Consider the following 15740-nt stretch of genomic DNA (forward strand, 5'->3'; position numbering starts at 1 on the left):
GACTGGTTCGCCGGCGATTGCTGCAGAGCTTCCGCGGCGGCGAGCTCTCGATTGGCCTTGCTCCGGCGTGAATCAGGTGAGTGGTGAGGTGGTTGAGAAGCTGTGAGAGGTGGGGAGTGCGGTGGTGTGCTTGGATCATCCAGGGGAGGTCTCCTTTTATAGCAGCGCATGGGTGCTGCGGGGCAGGGTGGTGGTCGACCGTGGCACGGTGATTCCGGCGAGTGGTCGAGCTAGGCGAGGTGGCGGCAGTTCTCTACGTGTCCAGGCGAGGCTAATGGCAGCGACAGCTTGGTCGGGGGAGGCTTGGTTGGGTCGCGTTGCTTCCAGGCAGGTCGCGGCAGTGGCGGGATCTTCTTCTCCGTCCACGGCGGCGGCGGCCCAGGGTTTGGTCGTGGCCATGTCTGGCGGCGTCCAGGTGGCAAGGTGATGCTCAACGGCTCTCGAGCGGGGCCAAGGCGAGCGCAGGGTGGTGGCGCGGCGCGTGGCCAGTGACGTCCGCGAGCGTGTCCATGCGAGACGTCATCGGCATGGCATCGCCGTGCTGGGCACGCGCGTTCCGGCGGCTGTCGAGCTTCTCCTCGACCATGGCCGGTGCTAGGTGGTCCAGGCGATGTGGTGGCGTGCTGTGGCGCGGTGGCCAGGGAAGAGATGCAAGGGGAGAGAGGGGAGCTCGTCGGGTTGGGCGACATGGCCGGCTTGGCCATGTCTAGCCTTGCTCTCCCCCTCCCTAGGTTTCTATTGTGCATTGAAATGGCTTAAGGGGACCAGGGGACCAAATGGTGTAGGTTGGGGTAGATTAGGTGGAGTAGAATCACTATTTGCAATAGTGTGTAATAGTGTCATATTTGGAAATTGATGAATTTGTCCAAATTTGAATTAATTCAAATGGTTGAACAATTTGAAATGTGTGTGTTTAGATAAGTTGTATTTGACCAGAGATGATTAGAGGTGGTGGTGGAATGGTAGAATTCAAGAATTTGCAAATTTGGGCTAAGTGGAGATTGTTGAGTATGTTAAAAAGTTGAATCTTTTGATGAGCATAGCTCATGATCAAGAATGATTTTGGCATGGTGATCTTTACAAAAGTTGTTCGCCTTGATGTTGACTTTGAAATGGTGCAAAGAGTTAGCAAGATTTTGTTTGAGAAAATTGAATGGCAATGGCTCAAAGTAGTGATCAGGCTATAAATTTCAGTTTTGACCATTATCATATGTGAGCTAGTTTTGCATTTGGAAATTATTTGAATAGTGAAACTTTGATTCCAAAAGTTGTAATAAGTGTTTAATAACATTATTCAACTAATGGTGAAGACCAAATTGGTCTAAGGTCAAAATTTATAAAAATGCCATAGAGCATATGTGAGGGTTTTTAGGGTTTTTCAATTATTGGATTTTCTTCCTTTTTGATTTATTTGGTTGGTGATCTTAATATGATCACATTAGGGTTTTAGAGTATAGCACAAACAAATAATAACACTCATCATGGCATAACACTCAAATGCACAAGTCCTATGCATGGCACTATATGCAATTTAAAAAGTTTTTGTTTGTTTGAAATTTTGCTCTCTGGAATTCTCTAACTTTCTTTTTATTGAAATTTGGGATGTTACATTTGGGCAATGTCCAGAAGTGTTAAGAATGATTGTGTCACCTCTGAATATGTGAATTTTTGATTATGCACTAACCCTCTAATGAGTTTGTTTTGAGTTTGGTGTGGAGGAAGTTTTCAAGGGTCAAGAGAGGAGGATGATACAATATGATCAAGAAGAGTGAAAAGTCTAAGCTTGGGGATGCCACCGTGGTTCATCCCTGCATATTTCAAGAAGACTCAAGCATCTAAGCTTGGGGATGCCCAAGGCATCCCCTTCTTCATCGACAACTTATCAGGTCACCTCTAGTGAAACTATATTTTTATTCCGTCACATCTTATGTGCTTTACTTGGAGCGTCTGTGTGCTTTTATTTTCGTTTTGTTATTTTCATTCTCTGAATAAATTCATGCTTGTGTGGGAGAGAGACACGCTCCGCTCGTTCATATGAACACTGGTGTTCTTAGCTTTACTTTTTAATGTTCATGGCGAAGGTTGAAACTGTTTCGTTCATTGTTATTTGGTTGGAAACAGAAAATGCTTCATGTGGTAATTGGTATAATGTCTTGAATAATTTGATACTTGGCAATTGTTGAGCTGACATAGATCATGTTTAAGCTCTTGCATCATGTACTTTTCACCTATTAATGAAGAACTACATAGAGCTTGTTAAAATTTGGTTTGCATGATTGGTCTCTCTAGAGTCTAGATATTTTCTGGTGAGGTGTTTGAACAACAAGGAAGACAATGTAGAGTCTTATAATGATTGCAATATGTGCTTATGTAAGTTTTGCTGTACCGGTTCATACTTGAGTTTGCTTCAAACAACCTTGCTATCCAAAGCCTTGTACTGAGAGGGAATACTTCTCATGCATCCAAATCCTTGAGCCAAAAATTATGCCATTTGTGTCCACCATACCTACCTACTACATGGTATTTCTCTGCCATTCCAAAGTAAATTACTTGAGTGCTACCTTTAAAATTCTATTCTTTGTCTTTGCAATATATAGCTCATAGGAAAAATAGCTTAAAAACTATTGCGGTATTGAATATGTACTTATGTATCTTATTTCTTATAAGTTGCTTGTTGAGCGGTAACCATGTTCCTGGGGACGCCATCAACTATTTCACCTTTGTTGAATATCATGTGAGTTGCTATGCATGTTCGTCTTGTCTGAAGTAAGGGTGATTTATCATGATCAAATGGTTTGAGTATGCATATTGTTAGAGAAGAACATTGGGCCGCTAACTAAAGCCATGATCCATGGTGGAAGTTTAAGTTTGGACAACAATCCTCAATCTCTTATGAGAATATTATCTGTTGTTGAATGCTTATGCATTAAAGAGGAGTCCATTATCTGTTGTCTATGTTGTCCCGGTATGGATGTCTAAGTTGAGAATAATCAAAAGCGAGAAATCCAATGCGAGCTTTCTCCTTAGACCTTTGTACAGGCGGCATAGAGGTACCCCTTTGTGACACTTGGTTGAAACATATGTTATGCAATGATAATCCATGTAAATCCAAGCTAATTAGGACAAGGTGCGGGCACTATTGGTAATCTATGCATGAGGCTTGCAACTTATAGGATGTCTTATACATAACACATATGCTTTATTACTACTGTTGACAAAATTGTTTCTATGTTTTCAAAATAAAATCTCTAGCACAAATATAGTAATCCATGCTTCCCTCTGCGAAGGGCCTTTCTTTTACTTTTATGTTGAGTCAGTTTACCTACTTCTTTCCATCTTAGAAGCAAACACTTGTGTCAACTGTGCATTGATTCTTACATACTTGCTTATTTGCACTCATCATATTACTTTGTGTTGACAATTATCCATGAGATATACATGTTGAAGTTGAAAGCAACCGCTGAAACTTATATCTTCCTTTGTGTTGCTTCAAAGCTCTTTACTTTGAATCTATTGCTTTATGAGTTAACTCTTATGCAAGTCTTATTGATGCTTGTCTTGAAAGTACTATTCATGAAAAGTCTTTGCTATATGATTCAATTGTTTATTCATTGTCTTTACCATTGCTTTGAATCACTTCATTCATCTCATATGCTTTACAATAGTATTGGATCAAGATTATGTTGGTAGCATGTCACTTCAGAAATTATCTTTGTTATCGTTTACCTACTCGAGCGCGAGTAAGAACTAAGCTTGGGGATGTTGATACGTCTCCAACGTATCTATAATTTCTGATGTCCCATGCTTGTTTTATGACAATACCTACATGTTTTGTTCACACTTTATATCGTTTTGATGCATTTTCCGGAACTAACCTATTAACAAGATGCCGAAGTGCCAGTTCCTGTTTTCTGCTGTTTTTGGTTTCAGAAATCTTACACAGGAAATATTCTCGGAATTGGACGAAATCAACGCCCAGTATCTTATTTTTCCCGGAAGCTTCCAGAGCACCGAACAGGGGCCAGAGGGGAGCCAGGGGGCCCCACCCCACAAGGCGGCGCGGCCAAGGGGGGGCCTACTGTGTGGGCCCCCCCAGGACTCTTCCGACTCCGCCTCTTTGCCTATTTAAGCCCTGGTGACCTAAAACCTCGAGACGAATAAGCCACGATACGGAAAACCTTCCAGAGCCGCCACCATCGCGAAGCCAAGATTCGGGGGACAGAAGTCTCTGTTTCGGCACGCCGTCGGGATGGGGAATCACCCCCGGAAGGCATCTCCATCGACACCACCGCCATCTTCATCGCCGCTGTTGTCTCCCATGATGAGGAGGGAGTAGTTCTCCCCCGAGGCTAAGGGCTGTACCGGTATCTATGTGGTTCATCTCCCTCTCCCATGTACTTCAATACAATGATCTCATGAGCTGCCTTACATGATTGAGATCCATATCATGAGCTTTGTAATCTAGATGTCGTTATGCTATTCAAGTGGATTTTACTTATGTGATCTCTGGAGACTCCTTGTCCCACGTGTGTAAAGGTGACAGTGTGTGCACCGTGTGGGTCTCTTAGGCTATATTTCACAGAATACTTATTCACTGGGTTATGATTTGAGTTGGATGTCTCCATGAAATTGTGGTGTGTTAGTACCTCCTATGAATGCTCACAGTGACAGCGTGAGGTGTTTATTAGTACTTGGGAATACATCTTTAAGGTTTGCCTACATGATGAATTAGTGTTCGTTATCTTGCCAGAGAGTAATTCAGAATAGCATAGTGAAGTGCTTATATTTATATTCAATTATGATTGCAATGTTGAGAGTGTCCACTAGTGAAAGTATGATCCCTAGGCCTTGTTTCTAAGCATTGAAACACCGTTTCCAACAAGTTCTGTTACATGTTTGCTTGCTGCCATCTTTATTTCAGATTGCAATTACTACTTACAATCATCCATATTACTTGTATTTCACTATCTCTTCGCCGAACTAGTGCACCTATACATCTGACAAGTGTATTAGGTGTGTTGGGGACACAAGAGACTTCTTGTATCGTAATTGCAGGGTTGCTTGAGAGGGATATCTTTGACCTCTTCCTCCCTGAGTTCGATAAACCTTGGGTGATTCACTTAAGGGAAACTTGCTGCTGTTCTACAAACCTCTTCTCTTGGAGGCTCAACACTGTCTACAGGAAAAGAAGCCAACAGTAGACAGCATATGTCTATTTTGATCGGTACAATGTGTAGATTAACAATATGACATCCATTATTCATACAAGAAAATGATACATAATTATCTTTTCACAATCTTCTTGCCCTTCTTTCTCGCGGTTGAATAATTTAGCCCCGGAACTCCTTGACTTCTTCTCTTGAATGGACGGCCTTTAGGTAGGGTGGTCCTGCTTCTTCTTGCTGTGTATGGTTCTTCATCATTGTCGTCATCATCTTCCATCTTCGGATCACCGTACTGGTCGAAGTCTAGCTCGTTGGCGACTCCATCAATTCCGACGATGCTCCTTTTGCCTCTCCTCACGACAACACGGCTGGGCTTTTGCGGGTCGGTAATGAAGAAGCATTGGTCCACTTGGGAAGCTAGTACCCATGGCTCATATTTCGCGGTGACCTTTGCGCCTGCTGTCTTGGATTTGGCTTCGGGTATAACCATGGTGGTGAAATGCCGGTCTTGTATTACGACATTCTTGGCCCATGTGACACGGAACATCGGCACATTCTCTCCGACGTAGCTCAGCTCCCAGATCTCCTCGATCTTTCCGTAGTATCTCTGCTTGATGTCACCAATGTAGGATTCCATCGTTACCCCGGAGTTCTGATAATCGCTCTTCATGTCCTTTTCCTCGGTGTAGAATGTGTAGCCGTTCATATCGTACACCTGAAATGTCACCAGGTTGTGTTCGGTGCCCTGTGACAAGGCGAATATGAGTTTTTCTTCCGCAGAAGAATCCTCGTCTATAGGGTACATTATCATCTGGTCCTTGAACCACCGCGTGAAGGTTGAGTTATGCTCTTTGATTATATCTCCATCCGTCCTCTGTTGGCCCAAATCATTGTACGTCTTTGCGATGAAGGTTTTGTGCTCTACCACCCAAGGATCGACCACGTCTATGTGTTGTAGCACGACTAGGTTTGCTCTTTCAAAGTCGGCGATTCGACCCTTGAATTCGACATGCATTTCGCGGCTACCCTCGCGGTGAACCCATCTAGCGAGCTTCCCGAGGTGCCTGTTTACGGGCAGACCAACGGGATTCTCAATTTCTAGATAACTCGTGCAGAAGGAGATGCACTCTTAGGTCAGAAAGCCCTTGGATATGCTTCCGTCTGGACATGCCCTATTGCGAACGTACCCTTTGATGACACCATTCATCCTTTCCAACGACATCATGCTGTGCAGGAACGTCAGCCCCAGTTGGATGATATCCTCCACGATATGTACCAGCAGATGGACCATAACGTCGAAGAATGCGGGCGGGAAGTACATCTCAAGCTTGCACAGTATCACCATGATCTCTTATTGTAGCCTTCTAAGTTGCCTCATGCCAACAGACTTCCGAGAGATGACGTCGAAAAAGTTCGCATAGGCCAAAAAGCATTTCACGGACATGCGCGTCCATGATCCCAAGGATTGCAACCGTAAGTATCTGCGTCATCAGCACGTGACAGTCGTGAGACTTCATCCCGCTCTGTGCTTCGCTTTGTCTAGGTACCTGCTTATCTTCCCCGCGTAACCGTAAGAAAGTTTTACTCCTAGGAGACAGTCGAAAAACTGCTCGATCTCCTTCTAAGTTAGAGTGAAGCACGCGGGGGTGGGGGCAGTAATATTCGATCTTCTTGGCTTTTTTGCCCTTGCAACGACTTTGTGTGTCCTCCGCCTCATCATCGTCAATGTCATCATCATCATCATTAGGGCGTCCCGCGTGAAGCTCCTCCCTGATCCCAATTGATACCAAGTCGTACCTTGCTTTCGGCCTATCTTTGGTCCTCTCTGGCATGTTGACGAGGGTACCAAGCATACTCTCGCACACGTTCTTCGTGATGTGCATGACATCAAGGCTGTGAGGCACACGTAGGTTCCATTACGGCATGTCCCAAAAAACAGACCTCGTCTTCCATACCTTAAGCAGCGGCTCCGGCGCCTTTCGCTTCTTTCCCGGCGGTGGGCACTCTTGCCAATTTTTCAATAGCTCGTCTATTTGCTCGCCGCTTCTCATACGTGGCCATCTTCGGGGTTCGTCTTGACTCTTGACCATCGAACAGATCCTTGCATTTCCTCCATGGGTTGTCATCGCGAAGCCACCTTCGATGTCCCATGAACACCGTTTTCGATGACCCGGGATCTCTCTCTAGCTGGCGGTACGTTGTGTCATCCATGCACCTGACGCATGCATTGAATCCGTGGACCACCTGCCCCCGCGACATATCTGTACCGAGAAAGTCGTGCACCATCGTGAGCAGCGCGACTCTCATAGGGAAACATTCTTTCGCGGTGGCGTCCCACGTATTGGCAGGCGCGTCCCATAGCGTGGCTAGCTCCTCTTTCAGAAGCGCCATATACAGATTGATGTCGTTCCCTGGTTGTTTCGGCCATTCAATTAGCATACTCATTTGAATGTACTTCCTCTTCATGCACAACTGAGGGGGAGGTTGTACATACACACAAACACGGGCCAGGTTCTATGCGTGCTGCTCTGGCTGCCAAACGGATTGACTCCATCGGTGCTCGCGCCCAGCCTTATGTTCCTAGGATCGTCCCCAAATTCTGGGTACTCGAGGTTCAACGCATTCCACTGGCTAGCATCCGAAGGGTGTCTCAACATCTTGTCCTTTTTCTTTTTCTTCGGATCATCTGCGTCATCTTCTCCCTTCCTCATCTCCGCATGCCAGCGCATTAGCTTTGCTTGCTTAGGATCCGCGAAATACCGTTGGAGACGAGGAGTGATCAGAAAGTACTACACCACCTTCTGAGGAGCTTTCTTCCCCTTCTTGTACCGTCTGACACCGCACGATGGACATATAGTACACTCCGCGTGCTCGTCCCGATAAATGATGCAATCGTTCAAGCACACATGGTATTTCACGTGTGGTAAATCCAGAGGACACACGATTTTCTTGGCCTCCTCGATACTAGTCGGAGAAGTGTTACCTTTGGGAAGATGTTCATGCTAGAATGACATGTTGTCGTTGAAGGATGTGTCAGTCATTTTGTGCTTTACCTTCATCTCCAGAGCCATGAGCGTTACTTTTAGGAGGGTATCCTCCGGCTTGCATCCTTCATACAATGGAGTAACCGCGTCTACCTCCAGTTGATCCATCTTGGCTTTCTCTCGGGTGGCAGCTCTTGCGGTACTCGTCTGCTTGAGAAGCAGCTCTTGAAGATAAGGGTCCTGCACCCAGTCCATCGACGATGGTCCATCGTCTTCATCTTCATGATTGTCATGATGACCTCCATCTTGATCTTCCTCATCATCAGGTCCAGGATCTCCTACATTGTGATCGTGATCATGTCCGGGATCTTCTACATCCTGATCATGTCCGGGATCTTCTACATCCTGATCATGTCCAAGATCTTCTACATGTTGCTCACCTCCTTCCTTATTTCTTGTTGAAATCCCATGGAAAAATTCATAATCATCTTCGTCGCCTTCCCACCGATAGCCATCCATGAAACCACGCAAGAGAAGGTGGTCCCGCACCATATCGGCTTTAGGGTCCATAAGGCTCGTCAGCTTGCATCTTTGACACAGAGATCTTATCTCCTTTTGGTTATTTCTAATCATCTCGGCCGTCGCGGATTTCAAAAACCTAGCCACAACGCCTTCGCTCATCATGCGGACCATGGTCGCCTGCGGGTATAGATAAAATGGATATCATAGTATACCAAAAGAAAATTTGGGCATGACCTTGCCTAAAAATAGGACATATGTATATGCGTAGTATGCCCATTATTCACTGAAACGGAAATGAATCAACGTTTCAGCAAAATATTGGCAACTCCATCGCATTTCAAATCCCTGCAAACAAAAACACGCACCACATGTGTGGAGGCTTCGCATATACAACACATGTGGAGGCTTCACATACAACACACATGCACGTGACACTTAGCGCATGCACAACACATGTGGAGCTTCGCATAACATGTATGCACACACACGTGTGCAAGACGATCGTAACCGGTCACACACAAAGCATAAAACCAAAAAAGTTACCGATACGGCGAGACCGAGAGTGTTGGATGAGGAAAAAAGTTGAGATTGAGTAGGGTATTGAGCTATAGAAAGCTTCACCCTTTACTTACCTATCAAGAAAATTAAGTTTACCAACATAATTTGGTTTAATGAAGAGGTGAAAATGAGGTGGGGAGGAGGGTCAACACGAGCAGATCCAGATTTGGTGGGAGCTGGTGGTGGAAGAGTATTTGGGAAATGTGGGTGGCACATGTGGGGGAAGGGGGAAAAGTAGGAAATGGTCCCAGGTTAGCAGTGGCGCACTGCTAGGTGGTGCGCCACTGCTGACCTGGTACCACCACCATCAACACCTGCCCAACTTAGTAGTGGTGCACCTTCAGAGTGGTGCGCCATAGCTAGTAGTGGCGCACCACAGCAGTGCGCCATTGGTAAGGCTCCCATCTATAAAGTGGCCCTGGCCACCTCCTAGCAGTGGCACACCACTATGAAGTGCACCATAGGGAGTCAAGACAGCAGTGGCGCACCTCAAGGCAGTGCGCCACTACTAGGTTGGGTAAGGAACCTGGGCTCAGGCTGCCCTTTAGTGATGGCGCACGACAGAAGAGGTGCGCCACTACTAAATTTGTAACAGTGGCCCACCACTTTCTGGTGCGCCACTTCTAAGTAGTAGTGGCGCACTGCCTTCCTGGTGCGCCACTAGCACCCATCTTAGGGCTAGGCCTTTTCCTAGTAGTGTCGTACCAAAGAAGGACGGGCCAAGTCCATCTCTGACTTCGGGCCCATCAGTCTCATCCATGTGGTCCCGAAGATCATCGCCAAAGCTATGGCACGGCATCTCAGCGCGAAGATGAACGACATTGTTTCCAAAGCCAGAGCGCTTTCATCAAGACGAGAACTCCACGATAAATTCATGTACGTTAGGAACACCGCATGTAGGTTACACCATAGCAAAACCCCATCCCTCCTCATCAAACTGGACATCGCCAAGGCTTTCGACACGGTTCATGGGGATTACATGCTAGATCTTTTGCAACACCTTGGCTTTCCTCAAAGATGGAGGGCCCTACTGATGACTCTTTTCTCCACGGCCTCCTCTAGGATTATCCTCAACGGAATCCCTGGGAAGAACATCCTGCATGGTTGTAACCTTCGTCAGGGCGATCCGCTCTCGCCTCTCCTGTTCGACAATGCCATCGACCCACTTCAGAGACTTCTGGAAAAGGCTACAGACTCCGGCCTGCTGTCTGCTATTCCAGGTGGCATTCAGGGCCACAGGGTCTCGCTCTATGCGGACGATGCCGCCATTTTTCTTTCTCCCACGATGCATGATGTCGAAGGCCTGGTTAGCATTCTGCAAAATTTTGGGGAAGTCTGTGGCCTCGTGACCAATGCGACCAAGAGCTCCATCTCCCCCATCCAATGCGCCAACATTAACTTGGAGGAGATTCTAACGAACTTCCCGGCGACTATGACCCCCTTCCCCATTAAGTACCCGGGGTTGCCCCTCTCCCTCGGAAGACTTAGGCGGGTGGACCTTCAACCCTATATCCACAAGGCGGTGGCTCGTCTCAACCCATGGAAAGGAAAGTTCCTGAATCGCGACGGATGCATGGCTCTTGTTAAGTCTGTGCTCTCCTCCATGCCAATATTCTTGCTGACAGCTTTAAATGCAAACAAAATTGCGAGAGGCCAAGTCATTTACCTTGGGAAGGGGATTGGTTCTGCTGTACGGCTCCACTCGGCAAGAGGATGGAACCGAATCTTTCTTTCTTAGCGATGAAACACGACGGGCAAGCTTTTCCAAATCTTTCACAGAGAGATCTTTGGATATGCGGTCGACGTCTTTATCGCCAGCGTACATCCACCGAGGGTTTTTGCGAGCATGTAGAGGCTCCACCCTAATCCTAAGTAAGTGCGCAGTGATATGAATACCTGATAATTCTTTCCCTCGGGTATTCTACAGCTCGTGGATGCGCTTCATCAGTGCATTTGTCGCCGTTTTCTCTTCTTCATTGGCTTCTGCGCCCCAGGATCAGCGCCGAAAGTTTTTTGCGCTACCATCAAAGGGGGTGATGTTGTATTCAAGCGAGTCGGAGCATTCCTCGCGGACGTATAACCATCTCCTGCGCCACCCTTGGACGGAGTCGGGGAATTTGACGTCGAAATAATCGATGTCAGGACGAACACAGATAACAACACCACCTATATTGTAGGCGATGCTGTGGGAGCTGTTACGGCGAATGCAGAAAATGCGTTTCCACAGGGCCCAATTCGTTTAGGTCCCGAGAAAGCACTCACAGAGGGTGATAAAGATAGAAATATGGAGGATAGAATTGAGAGTCAGCTGGTGCAGCTGCAGCCCGTACACAAAAAGCAATCCACGAAGAAATTCATGGATAGGAGCGGAGAGACCGTGGATGAGGTGGTCGACAAAGGTTACCCGATATTGGATGGGGGGCGCCGGAAAGCTTTCTTCATTGGGGAAGATTAGCGCTCCCTCCTTCTTCATCAAACCAAGCTTCTTCATCAAGTTTGAGTCTTGGTTTGAGATCTTGGATCTCTCCCACTCGGAAACCTCCAGATCTTGTGGCGCCATGCTTGTTTCGGGAGTGGTGGGCTTGGTGAGCCTCGCCCGTGGTGACATCAACGTTGGCGTTGGAGAGATTGAGGAGGAGGACGAGCGCAGGAGCTTGTTTGGTTGCAATGGAAGTTTTTTCACAGAGAGAGGATATGAGCGCGGCGCAACGAAGGGTATTCCTGAGGAAGAAGAAGACTATTTATGCCAGGCCAGCGAAACGCTGCGCCGTTGGATGGTGGGAGTATTGATTTGATGCTCTACACGTGGTTCCAGGGGTAAAAACGTATTTTTACTAAACAGGCGCTACAGCGCGCGTGCCAGAAAAAACGGAGGAAGTGTGTCCCCCACTTGCGTAACGTGTAAAAAACCGCAGACTTTCGGCCCCACAAGTCAGTGACTGGACAGAACTCGCGTTTTCCCAATACAGCGATCGTGGCTATCGTCAGTACTGATGTCATACAAAAGGTTCGGCTGCAGTGCTGGGAGGATTGGCGACAACAGAGTATTATTGGGAATTTCGGGAGCTTTTGATGAAATACAAGTTTTTACTCAAATGCTAGGGGGCTACTTTTGTAAGGAGTTTGATAAGGGGATGATTCAAAAAAGACAAAATAATTGAGCCTACAGCTAAGTATAAATACTCGACTGTAGCCTCGGGGGCTACTCCCATCGGGAGCGTTGGTCGCGCACCCGATAAAGATGAAAGCAGTGGAAGAAGTTGACAATATAGCGATAGCAGCATTAAAAAGGTGAGCCTACAACCAAGTACAAGCACTTGGCTGTAGCCTCGGGGGCTACTCCCATCGGGAATGCTGGTCGCGTATCCGATGGAATTAAAAAAGGCATAGTGAGCATATGTTCGAGTTATGAAATAACTCTTTGTATACTCCCATGGGGAGGACAAAATAAACAAAATACAAGTAATCCGTTGACTCGAATAAATGTTCTATTTCAGCAGTAGAAAAAGACACTCGACAATATATTCTCAGAACGGCTCAGTCGCAATTTAATCTCTGAATGCCGTAGAACTTTGCGAATGTAAGACCCCCGGATCCATCCTGCACGGCGTGGCATCGCCTCTGACTGCGTTCTGCTGCTTTTTTCCGTATCAACAGATACGAAAAAAAATCCTAACAGACGCGTTAGGTACCTGATAAAATCTAGAGTCTCAACAAGAGAAACAACATGTTATACCAAACGCTTAGAACATTACGCTTGAAATGCATAGCTTATGTTAGAAAATTAGCATCATGGGCGTGGCGTGCCGCCACGCCATCCTTGCTAGTTTCCCAAAATGTGAACCATCAGCTGCGCCACTGAAAAACCAGCATCAGCATTGTTAATCGTATCGCATCGCATCTCATCGCATCGCATCATCACGCATGCAGTTCAATCTTGTTACAACAAAATAGTTGGAAACCCGAAAGTGAAAAGCAGGAGAAGAACCACCGCCCTCGGTTACTGCCTCTCCCACATGTTACCTAGAACTGAACACTTGAAACAAACAGTCAGACAGGCGGGTCACACTCCCCAGCCGCTTGCTCGTAGCCCACCTATAAATACCGAGCTCCTCCTACAAAGCACACCACATTCTTGGTTCCCTCTGCCATCGATCCATCACGATGGAAACCACCTCCGGTACCCTTAAACCCTGCGGACAGGAACTGAGCCCCAAGGGCGCTGCGCTGGCCGACGATGACGGCTCGATGTTGAAAGCGTCGGTGGCGCCCAACAAGCCACCACCGCTGCTGGCATCGCGGTTCGCGATGCTGACTCGGTTCCACGCTGGCTACTTCCGCATCAGCCTGGCGCTGAGCGGGCAGGCGCTGCTATGGCGCACCCTCAGCGACTCGTCGACGGAGCCGAGCGCGCTGCGCCCCGTGGCGCGGTCCCTGCCGTCGGCGGCGTTCGCGCTGCTCTGGTGCCTGGCGCTGCTCACCCTGGTGGCGCTGTGCGCGCTCTACGCGGCGCGCTGCGTGCTCCGATTCCCCGCTGTCCGCGCCGAGTTCCGTCACCACGTCGGCATGAACTACCTGTTCGCGCCCTGGATCTCCTGGCTGCTGCTCCTGCAGGCCACGCCATTCCTGCGGCCGGAGGCGCCGTCGTACCACCTGCTGTGGTGGGCCTTCTCGCTGCCGATCCTCGTGCTGGACGTCAAGGTGTACGGGCAATGGTTCACGCGCGGCCGGAAGTTCCTGTCCATGGTGGCCAACCCGGCCAGCCACATGACGGTGATCGCGAACCTGGTGACGGCTCGGGCGGCGGCGAAGATGGGGTGGCACGAGGGCGCCGTGGCCATGTTCGCGGTCGGCGCTGCGCACTACCTAGTCCTGTTCGTGACGCTGTACCAGCGGTTCCTGGGCTCCGACTCGCTGCCGGCCATGCTCCGCCCGGTCTTCTTCCTCTTCTTCGCCGCGCCGAGCATGGCGTCCCTCGCCTGGTGCTCCATTTCAATGTCCTTCGACACCGGTTGCAAAATGCTCTTCTTCCTCTCGCTCTTCCTCTTCGCCTCCCTGGTAATTTTACACGGTTACGTTACTACCTTTCCTTTTATTTGGGTACATGATCCATGATCCATGATCCAGAGGGTGAACATATTACCAGTAGGGACGAGTCTATAGAACGAAAGAAGTAGTGTTACTTTCAGGTTGATCGAACTCAGTCCGTTCCATGTTCCATCCACTTCGATCGAGGCTTTTCTCGGCCTCTCTGTCCATCCATCGCTTTTGCTTTTGATCGTCGTTGGCTGGGAACTCCAACTAGGATCGTACGTCTAGGTGACTATGTCTGCAGGATGCCACTAGATGCCACGTGAAGTATATCCACTTTTTTTTCCTTTGTATCCGTGCAAAGGAATATATTTCCCCTTGGAAAAAAAAAGATTAAACCTAGGTTGAGTTGCATGGCCACTCACATCACCCCCACTCCCTGATAGATCACAGCAGGATCATAGTGCCTATAGACGCATTGCCAACTAATCATGAATCTAATCATGCATGTTAGTACGTGCTTCTAATTAACAACTCTAAATATTTTGCGGAGATGGAAACGTAAACAGTTTTTCTGTGCACATGTTAAAATTTATTGCCTATCTACTATTATTAGTTTAGATTTTTGGTTGGGTTGGCTGGTGCATCGATCTAATGTTGTGTCACGCTTGTATGCAGGTGTCCCGGCCGACGTTGTTCAAGCGTGCGATGCGGCGGTTCAGCGTGGCGTGGTGGGCCTACTCTTTCCCCCTGACGGTGTTAGCGCTGGCGGCGGCGGAGTATGCGGAGGGGGTGAGGGAGCCGGCGGCGAACGTGCTGATGCTGGCGCTCGCCGTGCTCTCCGTCATCGTCACCCTGGCTCTCATGGTCTTTACCGCCTTCCGGACCAACGAGCTGCTGCCGCACGACGACCCCTTCTCAGCTGCCACGCTGCCCACACGACGAACACCCAGCAGCTAGCGTGGGAAGATCAATTCTGGTCGTGTACGCATATATGCATACTTTGTACATGTACTTTGCATAGCATTTCAACTAGGTGTTGCATATATGCGTGTGTAACTAATGTACGTAGGTACGTAATTAATGCCAACCGGTGGAGACGTGCGTGTGGTGTAAACGATTCTTTCGGCTGTCATGCTGCGCACTTGGGGAATCGGAATGATGCCGATTGGGAGTCCCATGTTTCGATCGTACGAAATGTGCTTATCCAGGGGTGATCGAGATCGATGTGTCCTTGACGACATTGACCTCCTGTCTTGTATCTCATCTCAGGTACGTACGTACGTACAGAGGTCATCCTTTCGCTGGCTCAGATGAGAGCCATGGGACATTGGGATGTCACCTGTGGTCTCGGTCTTTTGGCTTGTCGTTTCTCATTATACCCATGGATGTTAACCAGCTAGGAGCCTCTTGTTGCCAGTTGCCGGTTGCCACTACTAATTAAGAGGCCTGAGAGGCATGGCAATACGTCACTACTGAT

At 47.9% G+C, this 15740-nt stretch overlaps 1 protein-coding gene across 1 annotated transcript; it reads left to right on the plus strand.

Moving 5' to 3' along the window:
* The first annotated feature begins 13348 nt into the window (after positions 1–13348).
* On the plus strand, positions 13349–15440 carry LOC127342210 (S-type anion channel SLAH1). Its single transcript, XM_051368161.2, has 2 exons — positions 13349–14287; positions 14939–15440. The coding sequence occupies exons 1-2, from the start codon at positions 13394–13396 to the stop codon at positions 15218–15220; spliced, it is 1176 nt and encodes a 391-aa protein (XP_051224121.1). The 5' UTR covers positions 13349–13393; the 3' UTR covers positions 15221–15440.
* The last annotated feature ends 300 nt before the right edge of the window (positions 15441–15740 follow it).

Source organism: Lolium perenne, chromosome 3 (assembly GCF_019359855.2).
Source record: "Lolium perenne isolate Kyuss_39 chromosome 3, Kyuss_2.0, whole genome shotgun sequence".
In the NCBI taxonomy this organism is placed as follows: Eukaryota; Viridiplantae; Streptophyta; class Magnoliopsida; order Poales; family Poaceae; genus Lolium; species Lolium perenne.